Below are 21,118 nucleotides of genomic sequence, written 5' to 3'. Positions count from 1 at the left end.
ATCACTACTCAACATTTCAGCACATTTCTTTTCAGTCTTTTTTTTTCAATTTTTTTAAACATAGTAAATAGGCTATCTTTGAGTTTTACTTGAACTATTTATTCAAGAAGTTTGTCCCCTCATCTTTAGGAAAAAAGTCCTATTGTCTCCCTGCCCTCCTGTAATATATTCATCTCCTTCAAAGGCAATTCAAATTATTGACAGAAAAATTATTCTAGCTACTCTGCTGTTTCCTTTCCTACTTAGAAGATAAATTCTTCAATTAAAATTAAAGATTAACAAAGCCCTAGATGATTAGCTCCTGTCATTTGCAAAGGTGACTTAGCTCTTCTCAGTTGGTAATTCTTACAGATGGTGTTTAAAGGTACACACAAATGAAAGGGTCAAATTTAAGACCAGTGAAAGGGTCAAATTTAAGGCCTCTGAAACTCTGCTCTCCATCTCTGTTAATGGCCTTCCTGGTGTTAGAGATTTGTTTAATGATCAATAGTGGTTTCTCTTCCTACCACTGAGTGTTTCAGAAAGTAGCGTAACTAAGTCAATGTTTAACTGAATTCTTTGGCTCTGAAATGGCAAAATAGAAATTGAAGGGAAGTCTCCATGGAAACCAGCCTCCCAGGAAGTGGCCAAAGGGTTAGTGTGTAGTGAAATAAAGCTACACAGATGTCATGAAGGAAACGACTGCTTTAGAGCTGGGATAACTTTGGAAATCCCTTGATTAAAACAAGCTACATTAAAGGCCCCAAGCCACTAACCTCATGGTTTTACCCTGAGTGTCTTTAATGTGAAATGGGCTTGAGTCACTCTAAGGCTCACCTGAGGGTGACCAAGGTGGCACCTTTGGAAAACAAAGAGGGAGAGACTCCCTCGGCCAGCCCTATGGACTCTGCATTCACTCAGAACCTGGAAGAAAAGAGTTCATATTCATTCGCAAGACTGCAGGACCGGAATAAAGCTTTGGAAGGGCAGCTGCCACCTCTACGAGAGACCTGGTATGGAAGATATTCTGCAGGTAAATGTAAAACCCAGCATGAGATTTGTGGGTTTGGGCCAAGAATAGCTATTGATAGAATTTACCTGACTGTCTACAATCTCCGAAAGTTTCTATGAGATGGAAAAAATCATTTTGTGTCAGCTTGGTTTATAGTGCTTCTGATGTTTATATCTAGCTTTGTCAGTCAATTAAAATTCTATAGATAAAGATGTGATAATTATGAAAACCGTATGTTTCAGTTAGATTCTAAATTTAAATTATTCTCTCCAGGACCATTTCATGCATCAGGCTTTATTGTTTTGAAAGCAGTACTTTAGGAGTGAGTCCATTCTAATGTGAGTTTGTAAACTACCCCAGACTGAATTGCTTTATTGCAATACAGATGAGTGGATGGGGCACCCTCTCCCCAACCCCTAATTTTGCATGGTCATCTGCAAAACTGAGAGAATTTTTCCCATTATGATTGGAAGCTTGGAGCTGGAAGTGGCTATAAATTCTTCTGGGATATTTTACAAGACATGAAATGTTTTATGACAACCAAGGTGATACTTAGATGATACTTAGACATTCTAACTTGCAAACAGATACATGCATATATACATACGTATAGATTATACACGCATGTTACTTTCTCTTTTCTTCACATTCTGGATCATTAATACAAATAAGTTCCCATTATTGGCCATAAAGCCATATATTCCCTTTCAGTACCTAGTAGATTTTACCTAGGATGATTTTCATGGCTACTTTCTATAAAACTGACAATCTTTGGCTGGTTCTATATGGCCTTTTTTTAAATGTTTTTCAACTTCCTAAGCATGTGAGTGGGAATATTCCTCTTAGTTTCATTGAAGACTTCCTTTTTTATCCAAACCCTCCATCTAGAGTTTTAAGATTTTGGTAACTGAAGGGTAAAATCTGATTCTAATGTGTTAGAATCCCAACTGGGAAATGTTCTTATTTTTGAAATTGCAAAATCACATTAAAAATAAGTAACAATGGGATGGTAAGCATTCTGAACATTATTTTCAAGGGGCCTATATCCTAACCCCAGCTCCATCAAATACCAAATAGTATAACTTTGGGCAAATTACTTCATCAATCTTCTTCACTTATAAATCAGGGATAAAAATAATACAGCCTATTCCATTTTAGGAGAATCAAATTAAATAATGGTGTGATATTACTCAAATCATGGCATAAAAATAAGGAGTAGGAACATAACCGAAAAAAAAATTTGCTGAAAATATTTACATCTTTAAATCCAACATGTTTTTTGTCTTGCTCAATATACTGGCATCTCTTGAGAGAAAATGAGGACATAGAGTTCTTAAGGTGATCACTGAAATGTCTTAAGGATAGAAACACAAAATTACCCAGGGATTTTTCCATTTAAAATGCAGAGTGAAAAAAATAAATAAATAAAATGCAGAGTGAGTCCTATAGGATAGTCTACACAACAATCTAGAAATCAGGATGCTTCCAGACTGTTAAGAGGAAAGGACAAGAATGTCATTTATGCAGCATTGGTCATGGTAGTAGTCCCAAGGGCCCAGGATAATCAAACTGAAAAATGAAATATATATGGATTGCTTGAACTTTTCTGTTTCCTAACAAGGCTTAACTCTGTAGCCCTGGGTTGTTTTATCAGGAAGGATTATTGGTATGTTGTACTACAGTAGCAACTTGTAGGAAATTCGTTTTCCTATTTGGGGCAACTATTTAACTGGGAACATTCAATGCTAAGCATTGCATGCTCCTATTATACACTAAATCTCCATTTCTTTATCACCTCTCTATCTAATATTTATCCATCTATTTATTTTTTCTGAAAAGAGAACTTTTCATTTCTTAGAGCTATATTTTTTCCGATTTCCTGTATTATCTGGGGGAGCTTTCATGAAATTAAAACAAATCAATAAGTTTCTATTTTCCAAGCCAAATTCTATGTCTGAATAACATTTGCAGTTAATACATTGTTAATTGTGCAGCTTTTCCTCTAAATGTTAATCTGGGGAGGAAATGAGGGAAGCAGAAATTAAATCCTGGGCCCAGGCTAATATGTTGTCATTTGCAGTTACGTAGGGCCCCTGCTTTATGTGTTTCATCTCCACATTCAACCTATCGGTTAGACATATAGAACTGAAGATACAAAATTGTGTTAACAAAGTGTAATAACTAACAGTCAGTGTAATTTAATGGTAAATTGTTTTTGATGGTTTGTGTTTCTCTCCAACCCTTCAAGGGCCAACGGCCATGTATTTTGACATCCCACTGGAAGAGGCAGAAACAAGTATTATTAAAAGGCATCCACCCCGAAGACTTCAAGTAAGATGCATTTAAAAGGCTTCATAAGGAATTTCTTGGATTTAATGGTAACATCCCTTTTTAACTATAATCATAAAAGAGGGATATTGACAGTGATTTAGCTAATGAGAATGCCAGTGTTGTTAAAGAGAATATTGTCAACGCAAAGACCACCTTTCTTTAGGATTTCCTTTTGTAATGATTTCACTTTTAAGACCACCACCAAAAGAAGGAAGTATAGTACCAAAGATATGGGCATGATGGGACACAGAGGACCTGAATCTTGTCCTGATTAGTTGAATGACTGTAGGGAAATCACTGTAATAAATAACAGCAGTAACAACTGCTACTGCTATTTAATTACCATCTGTTTCAAGTCTGATACACTCTACAATGATCTACATCATTCATTTAACCCTCACACCTCTCTATGAGAAAGGAACTATTATCTTGTTTTATACATGTGCTTCAGATAAGAAACTTGCCCAAGGACAACAGGGGCCACATAGCAACCAGGCCTCCAAAGCCTGTGCTCTTAGCCATCATCACGGATGATCTCTACAGCCCTTCAATCCCTAACCTTTCATCGTTCTAAATGTTAACTAGTTGTCAAAATTGAGGACATTGGAATTCAAGGCAGCAAAGCAAGAGCTTTAAATGCATTCATCTTAATAAATATTTAATGAATTCCTTGTAGAGAACTGTACATTTTAAGAACTCTCATCCTAGAAGGGGAAAGAGATCTGAGTGGGTCCTCAAAAATTAGCATCAGCTAAAGGGAGGGTTTGGGGCTCTCTTGTAAGCAGGATCTATCACTGACATTTGAAAAAGGGAATTGGAACCAAACCCCACCTGCTACACAACTCACCCAGTCTGGACTAATCCCAGGGGTATTTGAGCTCATTTGTTGGGGATTATTTCTACTCACCTATCTTCTCCAGAAGCTCACAATCATTATTTGAAATGATTATATCTTTTGGTCACAAAAAAAGAGCATCTTTTCCCAAAATATTTAGAAACCGCAAAATATTGCTTAGTTAATGGGAAAAATAAAATAATAGAAAAAATTCTTTCAAACTGATATCTAATTTTTAAATTTTTGAGCATATCTCTAGTTAAGTAGCAATTTTTTAACTTAAATTTTATTCCTAAATCAAAGGCATCCTTTCAAAGGCGCTCATTTAATATATGTTCCTGTGAAGTCTCTAAGCTGAATAACTCAAATAGAAGATATTACTAGAAGCAGTGACAAATATTTGCGTACCAGTCTATAGTTCACAAAGTACTTTTTTTTTTATCTATCAACCCTAAATAAGCTAGGGGTCAGGTCTTGATTCTCTCAAGTCAGTCAAACTCAGAAAGAGAAATTTGGTATTTCAGAGTCAAAGACTGTATCCCCACATCCCTACCAACTACCTTAAAAATGAAGAATCAAGATGAATTATTTGAGCATAAAAACTACATCTCATTCAGTCTTACATCTTCAGTCACTCACAGTATGTATCCCTCAAAAGTTTATGAATAAATGAGTGAACAGATGAATGAATGAGACCCATTATCCCTGGTGGGAAAAAACAATCAAAGGGAGCTCCCTGCTATTTCAGACCTATAGCATCACTGTACTGGAAGTCAAATGAACCAGCCAATGCAACCAGTGTGATAAATTATAAGGATATAGGAGTGTTTTAAGGAACTCAAAAGCTGGGAGGCATCTAGACTTCAGGGAAGAGCTATGTCTTGGAACCTGAAAGGCAGAAGAACTCTGTGCATTTGCCTTAACCTCTCCTTGCAGGTCGACTTTCTCTGATCCTCAAAACCGCTTGGTGAAATATGGCCACCTTGAATTTGCATCTTATAGACTAGTCTGGCCCTCTTGACTCTCATTCCAAATTCCTGGGAGAAAAGATATTATTGGCTCAGCTTTGCTCGTGATTCTAGCTCTGTTCCAATGAGCTCTGACCAGAGAATAGGCTCATGCAGTAGAAATGTGGGCAGGGGAGCCCCTCCCCCGACCAACCCCGCTCCCCACCAACTGCCACTCCCCGTAGCTTCTAGAGGCAGCTCCCAGAAAAGAGGGAAATCACTGGGAACTTGGCAGACACTCCCAAAGATATAAACTATAATTATCTTCACAAGTGAGGCTCAGCACATTTTCTACCACAAATGGGTTTTTGAGAGAATAATAAATGCTGGGTTCCCATGACATGCTAATTAATAGCCTAAGCTCTGCCAAAGAAAATTCTCAAAGTATTTTTAATTATTAAACCAAACCTAATTGCCTCCTAAATAATTTGAGTTTCATATTTGGCACACTCCACTTCCTGAACATCTACTCCTCCAGTAAAGAGCAGGTCATGAACTCAGGTTCTTCAGCTCAGAGCTGCTGAGATCTGAGAAGCTCTGCCAGGGAATCCTGAGTCGAATGCACCTCCCCACGTTGAAGAGTTGAGCATCACCACCCCTTCCGGGTGATCCACCTCCTCACCCAACCATCTCAGGTCCAGCCTAAGGTGAAGATGGTCCCCCACTCCCACCCCACCCCGTATAGAGTTTCCTCGGGTGATCTCCTCCAATGACTCCCTCATCTCCAAAGATTTTCTTAAATTTCACTTTCCCCGTAAGGCTTATATGACAACCTACTGACAGCACAACCCTTACTCTGGCACCTCCGATTCCCTTGACCCTTTACCGTCTTTCATCTGGCTTGCTTGTTTCCATCTAACACACCAAGCAATTTGCTTATGTAGTATGTTCATTGCGTGTGTTTTCCACCACCTCCACCCCCCCACCCTCCGCCCCAGTGCTGGAATATAATCTTCACAGAGGCAGGGATGTTTGTCTGTTGTCTTCACTAATATATCCAAGTGTCTAGGACAGTAGCTGGCACACAAATGGGGATCACTAAGTATGGGTTAATCAACGTTGAAAGAGTGAATGGAGAGGAGAGAAAGATGAGTGTAAAGTCGGCTGGTGAGAGATAAGGAGAGGGATTCTTGACCTGAATGATTTCATTATACTGCTTGAGGTGTTAGACAATTTGTCACAAATGTATTCTCTTTCCTTACCTTTTCTAGTCCTTTGCCCATTTTCTATGATCTCTTTCTTTGTGATCTGTGAGAGTTCCTTATGTATCTTAGATCTAGCCCTTTGTTAATTATATGTGTTGCAAATACCTTCTATTTATGGTTTGCCTTTTCATTTGTGTGAATGTGTGTGTTTGTATAAAAAGAGTTTAATGTTGTCAGATTTCTCAATCTTAATCTTTATGTTTTGTATCTCATATTCTGTCAAAGAAATTTTTTAATTCCTCAAGTTCATAAAGATATTCCAATTTATTTCTGCAATTTATAATCTTTAACTTTTCACATTTAGGTCCTAATCCATCTTAAATTTATTTGTGTGCAGGTGTGAAGTTGGAGTCTAATTTTACATTTTTCTCCATTTGATTAATCTATTGCCCCAGAACTCTTTATGGAATCATCCATTGTGACCATTGATTTGAAATGTTGCTTCTGTCTAATATGTCCAATATCCAGAGCTTAATGAGTCTGTTTCTGAGCGCTCTCTTCTGGTGCATTGGCCTATTTGTATATCCATAGGAATTTCTCCCTGTCCTAATTATGTACCTTTAAGCTAAGTCTTAGTATCTGGAATGGCAAGTCCCTTCACCTTATTCTTCTTCAGAATTGTCTTTACTATTTATAGTCCTTTGCTCTTCCATGTGAAGTTTGGATCTTCTTGAATCTTCTTCTCCAGTTCCACAAAAATACCTTGTCAGTATTCTGACTGGAATGCCTTCATAGATTAATTTGGGGAAAATTAACCATGTTTACAATATTGAGTCTTTTAAACCATGAACATGACATAAATCTCCATTTACTCACATTTTCTTTTAGATCTTTCAATAATGTTTCATAATTTCTCCATAGGGGCCTTGGGTGGTATATTCTTAGGTTTGTTTCCCAACACCTGTATCAGACAGGGTTCCACCAGAGAAACAGCACCTATGGAAGGAGATCTGTATTAAGAGACGTTGCAAGGAACTGGTTACATGATTGTGGAGGTGACGGGCAAGGCACGTTTGAAATCATAGGGACAGGCCGTCAGGCGGGGCAGACTGGAATTGTAGGCATGAGGTGCAGCTGCTGTCCACAAGCAGAATTTCCTCTTCTTCAGGAAAACCTCAGCTTTGCTCTTAAGGCCTTTCAGTTGATTGAATCATGCCCACCCAGATTATCTAAAATTATCTTCCTTACTAAGTCAGCTGATTATTGGCTTTAATCACATCTACAAAAGGACTTCCCAGCAACACCCACATTAGTGTTTGAATAACTGGACACTGTGGCCTAGCCAAGCTAACATATACAACTGACCATCAAAATATCTCATTTGTTTTTTTCATCCCACTATGAATAAGGTATTTTTCCCGTTTAATTTTCTAAGTGATTATTATTGGTGAATAAGAAAGCTAATGATTTTTGTGTATTAGATTTTGTGTTCCACAACTTGACTGAAATACCTTGGTAATTCTGATTGTCTATAGATTCTTCCTGACTTTCTATGTAGACAGTATCTTCTATAAACAGGAATAACTTTTTCTGTTTCTTCCCAATTGTTTCTTGTACTGGTTTTCTTGAATTTTGCATTGACTAAAACTTCCCTTGCAATTTTGAACACAAGCAGTAATAATGGACACCCTTGTCTTACCCATGACATTAATGGGACTGGTTCTAAAGTGAAATATGTTTGCAACAGGATTTTGATAGTTGCTCATCGGAGTCCTGAAAGGAAACAGATGGTACATTCAAACTAGGATTATTCAGGGAAGTTTTCTTTACAAGTAATTGTACAGAGGTTTGGATGAAGGGAACCAGAGGGGGTATTGCAATAATCGCTAGTGGCAGCTGTGAAGTATCTCTATCTAGGCCAAGGGACTTCTAGGATCTGGAAGGGGAGAGTGAGGTAGAGGAAGCTGCTCTGAGAGGAACAGTGGGACACAGCCAACCCAATATGACCTTGCAGGGAGGGAGACAGAGGGAAAATATCCTGACCTCATTCTCCTTCTTCTCTCAGATTTCCTACCAGGATTCTTTAGTGGCTGAATCCAATGGGAAGCCAGAAAGCAAGAGAAACTCCTTACTCCTTATAGGCAGAGAACAGGGTAGAGAAATGTGATATGTGGATCTGGAGAAACAAATTGGAAGATCTCTGGCATAATGCTGTTTACTAAATTACTGACATTTCTCTCATTTCTCTTATTCCTAGTATGCTAAGAGTTTTTCCCAGGGCTGAGTGTTCAATTTTACTGATGTTTTTCTTCCATCTATTAAATAATCTATTAAAACAATCTCATGGAACTTCTTTTTAACCAGCTGACCTAATATATTATACTAATAGATTTTATGATGTGAACCATGCTTTCATTCCTGATATAAATCCTACTTGGTCATGAGATACATATATAAATATACTGCTGAATTTTATATGCTTAGGGTTTTTGTATCTATTGATATTTTCATAAGTGGAGTTGTTCTATAATTTCCATATACTGTCTTTTTCCAGTTTTTTTTCCTCAAGATTATACTAGTTTTATAAGAGGAGTTGATTACCTTTCCCTCTTTTCTGTTCTCTAAAACATTTGATTTAACATAATTCTTATCTGTCCCTTAAAAGTTTAATAAAACAGGCCTGTGAAACCATCTTTGACCACCTGGAATTTTGGGGAATGTAAGAAATTTTCCTACTAACTTAATTAGTAAAAGAATGGTTCTTAGTTGATTTAGATGTCTTATAAGTATCTTATTTCTTCCTAATTCAATTCTGTTAACTTATATTTCTCAGAAAATTATCCATTTATCTAAACTTTTACATTTATTGTTATAAAGTCTTAGCTTCTTATTTAACTTTTTGATAATGCCTGTAAAACAAATCTTGTGGCTCACATATTGAAGCAGCTCTTGGACTTGGGAAAGAGGTGAGAACAACTCAGCCCTTGAGTTTAAACTGTGAGCCTGGCTCTCCTTTCCCTTCTTGTATGGAGCATTTTTTAGGCCTCCTTTAGCCTATAGAAATAACTCACAGCCATCAGGAGCACTAAATGCCTTATGAATCAGCTTCCCCCAAGTTTTCTGTTCCATTTTCTGATTCAGAGAGATATTTATCTTGTATTAAAGCCTAATCTTTTTTGGTTTAGGTTTTACTTTTCATTGCTAGGTATTTGAATCAAAGAATGTTATTGAAATGTGAACTCATTGCAATGCCTTAACCAGAGGTTCCTCCTTGGCCTCATGGTTTCTTGCTCCAATCTGTCTTGGACCTTTACCTTCTTCCTAGAAACTTAAAGGACACATTCTTAAGTCATGATACCAAACAAACTTTGCTCCTGCCCACCTTTCTCCTCCTGCAGCAAGCAGAAGCAACCAGCTCAGGTTAGTGATTCTCACCAAGCTCTGGGCCTTATGCTCAATTTAATCTCCTTTCCTGAATCTCCTAGCTGACTCTCCAACTAATTATCCTGACCATTTGTTTTGTTTGAGAAACCAAATAATCCAGAAATATTTAGACAAATAATCATTGTTTTTTATATCATGAAATAAAAACAGGCATCATTCTACCAATTCTCCAGTAATTCCTCCCATGGCATCCTCTCTGAGGATGATGAAGTGAGGCATCTGGCTTCCCAAGCAGGGAAAAGGAACACTGATGTGAACCCAGAGCTCCAAAGCAATTTCATTTGGCTGGTTTCTTTGGAAAAGCCAATTTTCCAACACTTTTTTCCTGCAGTGCTTCTCAGGCCAAGTGCAAATGATTTAACCAAGGGATCCTATTTGCAATGTTAGCTGCTGCCATCTAGTGCCCTTTGTGGAAGGATGGCATTCTTCAGGTCCCTTTCATGGCCAGAAAGAAAGAAAGATACCTACTGCTGAACCATTATCAGAACTGAGGATCCAAAGAAAATGAGGCTGAAAATAGAATCGTATATATTCATACTTTCAAAGAAAAACCTGGCCCTAGAACTTATGGGTAGACTATTTTAAATAGCTGAAAGTATTTAAATAGCTGGCTTCTTCAGACTCAATTTTTCAATCATGCTCCACAAACAAATCCTCCCTGGTCTATTTTGATGTAGCTCCATTACTGAGTGGAGGCAGTCTAGAGACCCGTGGACCCCACTCTAGGAAATCATCAGAATCCTCTGGAGAGTTTTGAAAAATACATATTCCAAAGAAACAACTAATAAGCTTGACTTCATTAAAATTAAGAACTCCTATGACAGGCAGTGTCAGGAGAATAAGAAGAGAAGATGTACAGATGGCAAGGAAGCATGTGAAAAAGACGTTACACATCACATATCATTAAGAAATTGAAAATTAAAACAACAGTGAAATACTACCACACATCTATTAGAATGGCCAAAGTCCAGAGCACTGACAACACCAAATGCTGGCAAGGATGTGGAACATCAGAAACTCTCACACATTGCTGGTAGGAATGCAAAGTGGTACAGGCACTTTAGAAGACGTTTTGGCAGTTTCTTACAAAATGAAACATATTCTTACCATACAATCTAGCAATCACTTTTCTTGGTTATTTACCCAAGTGAACTGTGAACACATATCCACGCAAAAATCCACACACGAATGTTTATAGCAGTTTGATTCCTAATGCCAAAACTTGGAAGCCACCAATATGTCCTTCAGTAGGTGAATGGATAAATAAACTGTGGCACATCCAGACAATAGAATATTACTCAGCATTAAAAAGAAATGAGCTATCAAGCCATGAAAACACATGGAGGAAATACAAATGCATATTGCTAAGTGAAAGAAACCAATCTGAAAAGACTACATAGTATATGTTTCCAAGTATACGACAGTCTGGAAAATGTAAAACTGTGCAGACTGTAAAAATATTAGTGGTTGCCAGGGGTTTGGGGGGTTGGGGGGAGTGAGGAATGAATAGGCAGAGCACAGAGGGTTTGGGGGACAGTGAAACTCTTCTCTATATGATGCTACAGTGGTGGGTATATGTCATTATACATTTGTCCAAACCCAGAGAATGTGCAACATCAAGAGTAAGCCCTAAAGTAAACCACAGGACTTTGAGCAATAATGATGTGTCAGTGCAGGCTCATTGATTGTAACAAATGTGGCACTCTGGTGAGGGATGTTGACAGCAGGGAGATTGTGTGTGTATGGAGCCGGGGGGATGGGAGCTCCACACTTTCTGCTCAGTTTTGCTGTGAACCTAAATCGCTCTAAAAAAATAAATTTTATTAATTAGATGCATGTAAATACATAATATACATATATTTATACTACTTGGATTTGCCTGTAGTGTTGGACTCAGGTGGGTGTGGTGCTGACACTAGTTGCTGCAGCATGGTGTCTGTCTGGTTTTCCTCCCGCTTCTCCAGCAGTGGTTCCTCAGTCTCCTTGGCCAGCTCACCCCCATCCACCAGCCTCTCGGTGTTGGAGCGCCTCGTCTACAGTCCCTGGCTCTGCTCTGCTCACTCTTGACCTCCCTCATCCTACAGTTTCAGTTATTCTCTACCCAGGGATGATTCCCAAGCATGCATCTCTAGCACACACCTCCCCTCTACATTCCACCCAAACTTGGCCCTCCTCCAGGATTCTCCATCTCAGGGAATGACGGTCCTATCCCCCCCTTGTATCTGGATGTCATTTGGACATGTCACTCTCTTTCAGTAACCATCACGAATCTTGCTTGGCCCATCTTAAATATTTGTAGAGCCCATCAATCTCCCTTTATGAGCCCCCAGCCCATCATCTTTGTCCTCCTAAGTGCTCACCCACATCCATAATTGCTCTTCGAGTCTAATTCCCACACTGCAGTCAGAGTGATCATTTTTTTAAGCAAATGTAGTCAAGTCCCTACTTAGCTTAACATATGTCAATGGCTGCCCACTGCTCTGAGGAAGGCAATGTCTTTGTGACGCCCCACCAGGCTCTTCATGAGAGGACCCCTGCCTACCTCTCCAGCCGCATTTGAGCCTCTCTTCCTCTCACTCTCAACTGCGGCCAACTGATTTCTTGCAGTTCCTTCAAGAGACCATGCTCTCTCCTGCCTTGGGGCTACTGCTCATATGTTTCCATCTTCCTGGAACACCTCAGTCCCCTGAAAACTCCCAACCTTCCAACTTCTGCTAAAAAATTACTTCCTCGGGAAACTTTCTTGGGCTGTCTCCTGACCCCCCTCTCCCTTGAATTAGTATTCTAGGGCTGCAGTAACAGAGTATAACAACTGTGCAGCTTAAAACAATAGAAATGCATCATCTCACAGTTCTAGAAGCTACAAGTCCAAAATCAAGGTGTTCCTTCTGAGGGCTATGTGGAAGAATCTGTCCCAGGCCTCTCTCTTAGCTACTGGTGGTTTGTTGCCAATCTTTGGCATTCCTGGGCATGTGAAAGCATCACCCAATTGCTGCCTTTATCTTCACATGGTATTCTCCCTGTGCACGTCTATGCCCAAATTTCCCCTTTTTATGAAGACACCAGACATATTGGATTGAGGGTCCACCCTATTCCAGTATGACCTCATCTTAACTCATTATAGCTGCAAGGACCCTATTTTCCAATAAGGTCACACTCTGAGGTACTGGGGGCAGTGGGGGGGAGGTGTTAGGACTTCAAAATATATAAAACTCCTCATTTCCAGGGTGGAGTCCTCCAGTTATATCTTGTCATAGTCCTACCTAGTAGACTTTTTCTCCAAAGCACTGATCGCAGTTTGTAACTATTAATCAAATAATCACAAAAGCAAAAGTGTACTTATTTCCCCATACATTGCAAGCCCCATGAGGGACCATGGCCATTTTAGTTGAGCATTGCATCCTGATGTCTGGCCTGTAGCAGTCCTTCAGTAAGTACTCGCTGAGTGAACAAATAAATTCAGGTCCCTGATGGCATGTCAACGTGAAGACACCAGCCTTTTTCTTCCAAGCCTACTCAGCCACTTCCTAGTGCTCCAGCTCCCAGAGCATTAAGTCACCTAAGACAGGTAGGGCTGGAGGCAGATCACTAGCTCATCAATTGCTGCCTGGTCTTAGTGACCTCTTGAAACTCCAGCATCATCTGCCCCATAAAGCCAAACCTCCGCTGGAAAAATCCATGTCTAAGATTTGTTAGCACAGGGCACTGTCACTGTCAATATGCCTCATAAGCACCAGTGATTATTACTGAGAAGGCTGAGGGAGCTTCTCTGGGGATCTTAAAAACAGGTCACTTCCCTAATGACCGGGATAGTTTAGCTGGGTGTTCAAGGGATGAGTCAAGTAAAGGAACTTCTTGGTGCCTCTTTCATCTCTAATATTCTAAGACCCTTGTTATTTGATAACTGCAGACATGGTCCCTCAGTGCAGACAGAAAAGAATTCTTAGTCCTTTAACTTTCTGACCCATATTTAGATCAACGAGTCACTGGCAACAGTGCAAGAGAACACTGAAGAACCCAGATAGGTCACAAAACCTATTCGCACAGATACGACTGTAATCCTGTAGAAATTGCCTTCCTTGTGTGCTCTCAGGAATATGTGCAGAGTGTTAAGATAGTTTAATGTCTGGCTTTTATATTTCATCATCTCATGTCATGAGGAATGCTGAATGCTCTAAATGTTGGACTTCTAGAAGCTTGAACCCATTGACCTGCCACAAGAAATTACCTCTGATAGTCTCCTGCACCAGCAAAAAGCAGGGAGGACTCACAAAGCCAAGGTGAGCAGCAGCAAACCTGGAGGGGGTGGGAAACTGGGATGCCAGCCATCCTTTTCCTGTCCTCCCCGCACAGAAGACTTCAAAGGCAAAGCACACTATTGAGTCATTCAGAGCTAGAACTTTCCCAAAGCTATTCATTCTCTCCTGGGCCTGCCTCCAACCGGCGATTACTCTTGCCTCTCAGATGAACTCTGAGCCCTTCTCTGCTGCCTGGTGAAAACAGGGAGATGTAGATGAGAGAGGAGAATTTTATTTGGAAATTGGTGATTCTAGAAGTGTTCAAATTTGTGAACACTTTCCTCCCCTGATTCAATTTGGAGTCATCTAGATGCTGCCGTGTGGCTGACTGATTTGATAAAAGATGTCCAGGTACTTTTAGGTCCTCAAGGCCATGTTTGTGGTGCTGACGTTGCCTGCAGAGATGGGCTCCTCCCTGAGGCTCACATCAGCCAACACAGGGCAACATGACAGGGATCACATAACACATTTGGCTGCCACATCCCTTCCCCTTCGTGGCCACAGCAAGTGATGAATGAGGGTATGTTCACCCCTGGTTGCCCTCAATAACTGGCCACATTGACCCCCTGGAGTTTTTGGTACACCAGAGGAGATCACCCAAGTCACAAATAATCAATTTTAAATCCTTCTTAAATTGCAGTGAACCAGGACTTATATTGGGATGTGGGAGGACACCCTACAGAAATAAGTTGGCTCTCCTCTAGTTTCGCAGCCAGATAATTACTCAATGGCAGAAGAAGCACGGAGAGAGAAGCAGGTGTCATCAAACCAGAACACATTTCTGGGAAGACAGTTAAAGCTGCTGTTGACATGGGAAGTGATATCTTGTCAAAGTGATATGTGGAAAGATATTTCCATTCAAGGTTTGCAAAACTACAGGAACCTTAAAAACAACATGATACACATAGCAAATTGCCACTTCATTCACTGATAGCTTCACTAAGAACTGGTTGGGAAGCTATAATGGTCCACCTTTGACGTCACAAGAGATCGCTGTGGATTATGACTAATGATTAAGATCTCACTTGTTCCAAAAAGAATTTCAAGTTGTGGATTGCAGAGTCAGTAATTAATTACCCTATGCTAATAAGTATGTCATTTTTCATAGCAGGAACTGGAAAAGAAGATGCAAATTCTAATGTATCCTCCTGGGAAAAGACAATATTTACATAAGATGCAAATGCTGGAAATGAACCGTAAAAGACAAGAGGTAAATATGAGAAGAAGAGTGTCATATTTACCAAATGTACTCTACATAATCACTGCCCTGGCACATGAATATCGTTAACATTCATCTCCAGTCTTTACCTAGCGTTTTAAATTTAGTCATTGGAGCCCACATTTCAACTACTGGGGTTGAGAGGAAACAGCATGGTCCCTTCTGCTACCAATGCTGATGAGTCTTTTCTCTGTCCCATCCTCTCAAGGATGTATCTGTGTCTCAAGTTTCCCTTTTTTAATTTTTTCTCCCTTTTTTTAACTGCTTCTATGACATTCTGACTCCAGCAGGAAAATGAGGTTAGATAATTTTTCTTGGTTTAGTTACAAAGGGGGAGAGGGTGAGTTGGTCCTTGTTTTGATACCAGGCATCTCTCTATAACTTAAGCCATGGACTCATTTTATAAGCAAGATCTCTTGTAACAAACCCCTTTACAGTAACGTCTCCTGTAAATGTCATATTTCAAATTCATTACTCTAGTGAATAAGTATGAAGTCCCTGACTTCCGCAATTCCAAATAAATTAGCCTACAGAGAAATGGTTTTACAAAGATCCTCACCATTTTGAGATTATAGGCATGCTCCCCTTTCTCCTAACAGAGCTGCACGTGAAGAAAGCTTCCACACATTCTAAGAGGAAAAAGAGAACCGTGTTCTATTTAGGGGACCACAGATGTCTACAGATAAGCACACAATTTGCGAAGTGGCTGATTTGTTGACCTATTCTGGTGAAAGTATATAGCTTGAGGGGAGAACACTAACAGTTTATAGCTGATCAATTTCAGGCTCAAGTGGAACTGAAGAAAAATCTTCACAAGGAGGCAAGAACTAATAAGCAGAAACAGAGGGACCACAAAGCCAAGAGAATCCTTCAAAGCATCCCAAGAAATGATGATGGTGACTTTCTAACCTTGTTGCCTGATGAAACCTTGAACAGAAGTCCAGGTGAGTCATGTAATTTTTTACTAAAATATTTCAAGTGTCTTTAAAACTTTATCAAATAAACTTCTGAAGCGGAGTGAGAAAGGACAGAGCTGCCCTTGGGTTCCTGTTGATATCTGACTTCCTGGAATATAATGGGCCTGTTGTCATGTAGCTTCGGATGGCCAGGAAGAAAAGACAGAAGCTTCAGCACTGTGCTGAGATGTGTCTTTTTAGAAATATACTGTACTTTACATGCATGATTGCAATCCTTGCACCATCCCTATGAGGAGAAAAGGCAAAAGAGCCTCATCTTGTGGTTAAAGAGAATGAAGTATACAGAGCTATATTAAACAGCAAATTGGCATCAGCCAGTGTGGTGCAGACACTCACTTCCCACCCAAACCTTCCCCAGCAGCCTCTTCGGCACACTCAGAATGTCTAAAACCAAATCTGGCATCACAGCCTTCTCCAGGCTTGCCTCCGCTGTCTCAGTGGGTGTGGCCTCCACGCCCTCTGTCACTCGGGCCAGAGACCTAGCCCCTTTCCAGCCCTGCTGCTCCCTCTCCTGGCAGATGGTCAGTCACGAAGTCCTGTTGATGTCACCTAGTGCAGAAATCTGCCCACCTCTCCCATTCCCCACGCCACCCTTAGGCTGTGTGTGGTCATGTCACACCAGGGCTATTGCCGCAGCCTCCTGACTGCACTCCTCCCTCAGGTCCTACCCTCCTTCCATCAACCCTCCACCTCGGTGGTCCTCAGTGTGGTCCCCTAGACCACCAGCACCAGTGTTACCTGGGAACTAGTCAGGGCCCCAGCCAGAACGACTGAATCAGAAACTGTAGGGATGGGGCCCAGCAGTCTGAGTTTAACAACCCCTCACCCCCCATGATTCCAATGCCCCGAAAGTTGAAGAGCCACTGCTCTACTTGGTAATCAAGGTGTCGTCCACAGAACGACAGCATCTGTATCACCTGTGAGTTGATTAGAAATAAAGAATTTCAAGCCCCATCCTAGACCTACTGAATCAGTACCTGCATTTTATAAAAAGCCCAAGATGATTCTCAAGAACAATAAAGTTCTATAAGCACAGCACTAATACCACGATAATCTTATGAAATGCAAATCTGACCATATCACTCTCCTGCTTAAAAAAAATCTTTCAGTGAGTCTCCATCAGCCTGAGACAAAGTTGAAACTCCTTGCTCTGATAATCTAAGCTGTCAGGATCTAGCCACTGCCTACCTTCTTGGCTTCATCTCCTGCTATTATCACACCCAGTCCCCAGCCAGGCCAGGTTGCTCAGTGGCCTCAGATGGCTCTGTGACTTCCAACAGACATTTGTGTTTACAAATTCTGTGCTACTTTGCCCCACCAGTTAGAGTCCCATTAATTTTTCCCTGTCTGTACTCCCCCAGTGCAAACCCACCGCTACAAATGCGTGACATTGTTCACACACACAGCTTACTGTGCTGTGGACCAAATGCCCCATCAGCAAGACTGAACACTGAGAGATCTACAGAAATACTGGCCGTGTCTCTGGAGGTCTTGAGCTTCTAAGACGCAAAGTCTCCAGCTGAAAGAGACACTGCCCCTGCTCAGAGGAACAAGATGCTTAATCAATAAGTTAATTAAATAACAAAAGGCTGAATAATTGCAAATCTACTTGGAGCATCTATTTAACCTATACTCCCGAGTCTCAGAATGAAATCTGCTGGGTGGCCACACAGATAAACCACTTTTACCATTGAAAAAATATTGGCAAAACAACCAAGAAATGTGCCTCAGCTAAAGTTAGACAATTAGAGTCATTGTTTGAGATTAGGCAAAAAACCAACACGGGTGAAGTCCTTGGAAGACGCCCTGGATCTGGAAGGGCCAGCGCAGACTGGGGCACATGGAAAAGAGGGTTCTCCTCTGCTCTCCTGATACTTTTTAAAGCTGCTTCATTTTGTTCCAGGTAGGGTTCGTTGAGTGCTTACTCTAAGCCAGGCACTGTGGTCCACCCTTAACATGAAGTATCGCATTTAAGCTTCACACAACCTATAAGGCAGGAGTTACTATTACCCGCCATGTGACAGAGCCAGGATTCAAGGCCAGGTCTTTCTCAGTCCAAAGGGAGCACTCCCACCCACCCACCCCCTCCTATAGTCTCATCGGGTCTCCAGTGGCCCAGAGCTCTGTCCAGGACAACCTTGGGAATGTCTGCAAGTGCAGAGGTTGTAATCCGTCCACCCTCTCTATCAAGAGAAGGCTTCCCTCTGCAAAGCCTGTAAACCTCACCACTCCGTAGGCACATGCTCAAGCAATGATTCCTTTTTACTTATTCTCAAATAGCATCTTTGATTTCTTTCTCTGCTTCTAAAAGCACTTCACTTTGCTGTTTCCTCACAATGGAACGTAGCCAAGATTATAGACTTCCGTGAGCGTTCTGCCAGTCAGGTTGTGGTGATTAAAGTTCCTCTGTATCCAGCTTCTCTTATTTAAGGCTCTATTTGTCCATCTCGTTCCCTCTTTTGGAAGGTAGGATGAGAGTTTCAGGTTTCTCGTGAGATAAAAATTAGTCTTTGTTTCCTGCTGCCATTTTATAATGAAATGCTTTACATGTGTTTTACATATACTTACATAATAAATTACATATATCTGGGTAATACATAATGATATATAACTTACACAAAGTGAACATCACTCTTTTAGGTATATAGTTCTGTGAGTTTTAACATGTTAACGTGGCTCCTACCCTTTCCAGTGGCCATGAGTCTAGTGAGTAGACAAAGCACTGGACTTGGAATCAAAGTCCTTTATTTGAGCCCTGACAGTACATTTACTAAATATAAGCTCCATGGGAGCCAGGATCTTTTCTTGTTCCTAGAACAGTGCCTGGTACCCAGTAGCCTCTCAGTAAATATTAGCTATATATTTGTTCATACAGCTTTAGTCTACAGAGAGATTATAGCTAACTTCCAGTTGTCTAACCTCTGTGAACCTCAGTTTCCACATCTGTAAAATGGGAATAAAGCATTGTGTCTCCCATGTAGGGTTTATACGAAATTCAAATAACATGTGTAAAAGCACATATAAAATGTGAAGTATCATATGGATGCGGACAAAACTGAAGCAATATGGAACTGAGGTCTTGCAGTGAAAATAACTACATGCTTCAGGGGAAAGGCCACTCCACATACCTCATTTGAATATCACCTTCACAACTCTGGTCTTATCTGGCCACTCTGATCTTATCTATTATTTACTTAGAATTTTCCTTTAAGGCATCTTGCTTTGTTTTATTTTTACGATTTAGCCTTGTTTGTGAATTAACTGTGATATTATGGGTTTGATATAGTGGCAATACATTTTTCTAAAACACATATTATAAAATACATAACCATCAAGCATTAATGTTTTGTATGATCCTTGTACTACCTAAAATCACTCCCTATTTTTCCACCACTGACCTCTCTTTCTTACCTCTCTCCCCAAATTAATTTTGAAGTAGGATACACTTTCCTCTATTCTGCTCACCCAAAACCCATTTAGGTATTAAAGGCTGTACTTTTCTTTTTATGTTTTCTTTAAGTCTAGCAACCATAAAGAGTCAAACAGGAATTTATCAAAATGTAGCAAGTAATAAGACATCTAGCTCAGAAGTTCTCAAACTCATTGTCAGGGGAAAAAATAAATTAAATGAACTTTTAATTCTCAGTAGGAAATACACAGAATGTAGAATTTCTGGAACATCAAGCTAGGAATGACTACTGTCCCCGGAAAATTGGCAAATTGGAAACATGGCTCCGTGAACAAGAGGCTCGGGGACAGCTTCTCTGGGACAGTTCCAGCTCTGACTCAGATGAGTTGGGGAAAGTCGAGAAGAAACCACGAGCACTGGTGAGGACCAGGACAGAGAGAATCCCACGTTTTGATGAGTTTTTTGATCGAGAATAAAAATGCTATTCACTAACCTAGATACTGAGTACATTATTATTATTTTTTTTTTAATTTTTTTTTTGGGGGGTACACCAGGTTCAATCAACGTTTTTATACACATATCCCCGTATTCCTTCCCTTCCTTGACGCCCCCCCCTCGACTGAGTACATTAAAAACTTGCTTTCCTTTAAAAATTCGTCAAGGTAGTATATGAATTATTCCGAGGACACCAATTCACTTTCTTTTCATTTGGAATCCTAAGATTAAAGGTGTGAGATACATTGTGTTGGGCGGTTTTTTGTTTGTTTTTTAATCTTTATTGGAGTATAATTGCTTTACAGTATTGTGTCAGTTTCTGCTGTATAACAAAGTGAATCAGCCACATGTATACATATATCCCCATATCCCCTCCCTCTTGAGCCTCCCTCCCAGCCTCCCTATCCCACCCTTTTAGCTCTTCACAAAGCATCAAGCTGATCTCCCTGTGCTCTGTAGTAGCTTCCCACTAGCCATCTGTTTTACATTTGGTAGTGTGTATATGTCGATGCTACTCTCTCTCTAGGTCCCAGCTTCCCCTCCCCCAGGTGTCCTCAAGTCCATTCTCTACGTCTGCATCTCTATTTCTACCCTGCCACTAGGTTCATCAGTACCATTTTTCTAGATTCCGTATATATGTGTTAGCATACAGTATTTGTTTTTCTCTTTCTGGCTTACTTCACTCTGTATGACAGACTCTAGGTCTATCCACCTCACTACGAATAGCTCAATTTCGTTCCTTTTTATGGCTGAGTAACATTCCTTTGTATATATGTGCCACATCTTCTTTATCCATGTCCTGGCTATTGTAAATAATGCTGCGATGAACATTGTGGTACATGTATGTTTTTGAATTATGGTTTTCTCTGGGTATATGCCCAGCAGTGGGATTGCTGGGTCATATGGTAGTTCTATTTTTAGTTTTGTAAGGACCCTCCATACTGTTTTCCATAGTGTCTGTATCAAC

The 21,118-nt window shown here is 40.3% G+C and overlaps 1 protein-coding gene across 2 annotated transcripts; it reads left to right on the top strand.

The window, feature by feature from the left end:
- Positions 1-789: 789 nt before the first annotated feature.
- CCDC198 (coiled-coil domain containing 198) lies at positions 790-20,132 on the top strand. 2 transcript variants are annotated; one of them, XM_057732291.1, is made up of 6 exons: positions 790-1,012; positions 3,240-3,322; positions 13,947-14,033; positions 15,163-15,261; positions 16,055-16,214; positions 19,897-20,132. In XM_057732291.1, exons 1-6 carry the CDS (start codon positions 790-792, stop codon positions 20,130-20,132), a joined length of 888 nt encoding a protein of 295 aa, XP_057588274.1. The 2 variants fall into 2 exon arrangements, with proteins under 2 accessions (XP_057588274.1, XP_057588273.1); XM_057732290.1 differs by having other exon boundaries at positions 15,160-15,261.
- Positions 20,133-21,118: the final 986 nt, after the last annotated feature.

Source organism: Hippopotamus amphibius, chromosome 4, assembly GCF_030028045.1.
Source record: "Hippopotamus amphibius kiboko isolate mHipAmp2 chromosome 4, mHipAmp2.hap2, whole genome shotgun sequence".
Lineage (NCBI taxonomy): Eukaryota > Metazoa > Chordata > Mammalia > Artiodactyla > Hippopotamidae > Hippopotamus > Hippopotamus amphibius.
Note: the sequence above shows the minus strand (reverse complement) of the source record. Positions and strands in the feature narration are given on the sequence as shown.

Bases quoted from the DNA above. Each gene is read 5' to 3' on its own strand.
- CCDC198 (XM_057732290.1), top strand. From the start codon at position 790: ATGGGCTTGAGTCACTCTAAGGCTCACCTGAGGGTGACCAAGGTGGCA. The intron at 3,323-13,946 runs GTAAGATGCATT...TTGGACTTCTAG, and splicing joins ATCCACCCCGAAGACTTCAA to AAGCTTGAACCCATTGACCT. The intron at 16,215-19,896 runs GTGAGTCATGTA...AATTCTCAGTAG, and splicing joins AACCTTGAACAGAAGTCCAG to GAAATACACAGAATGTAGAA.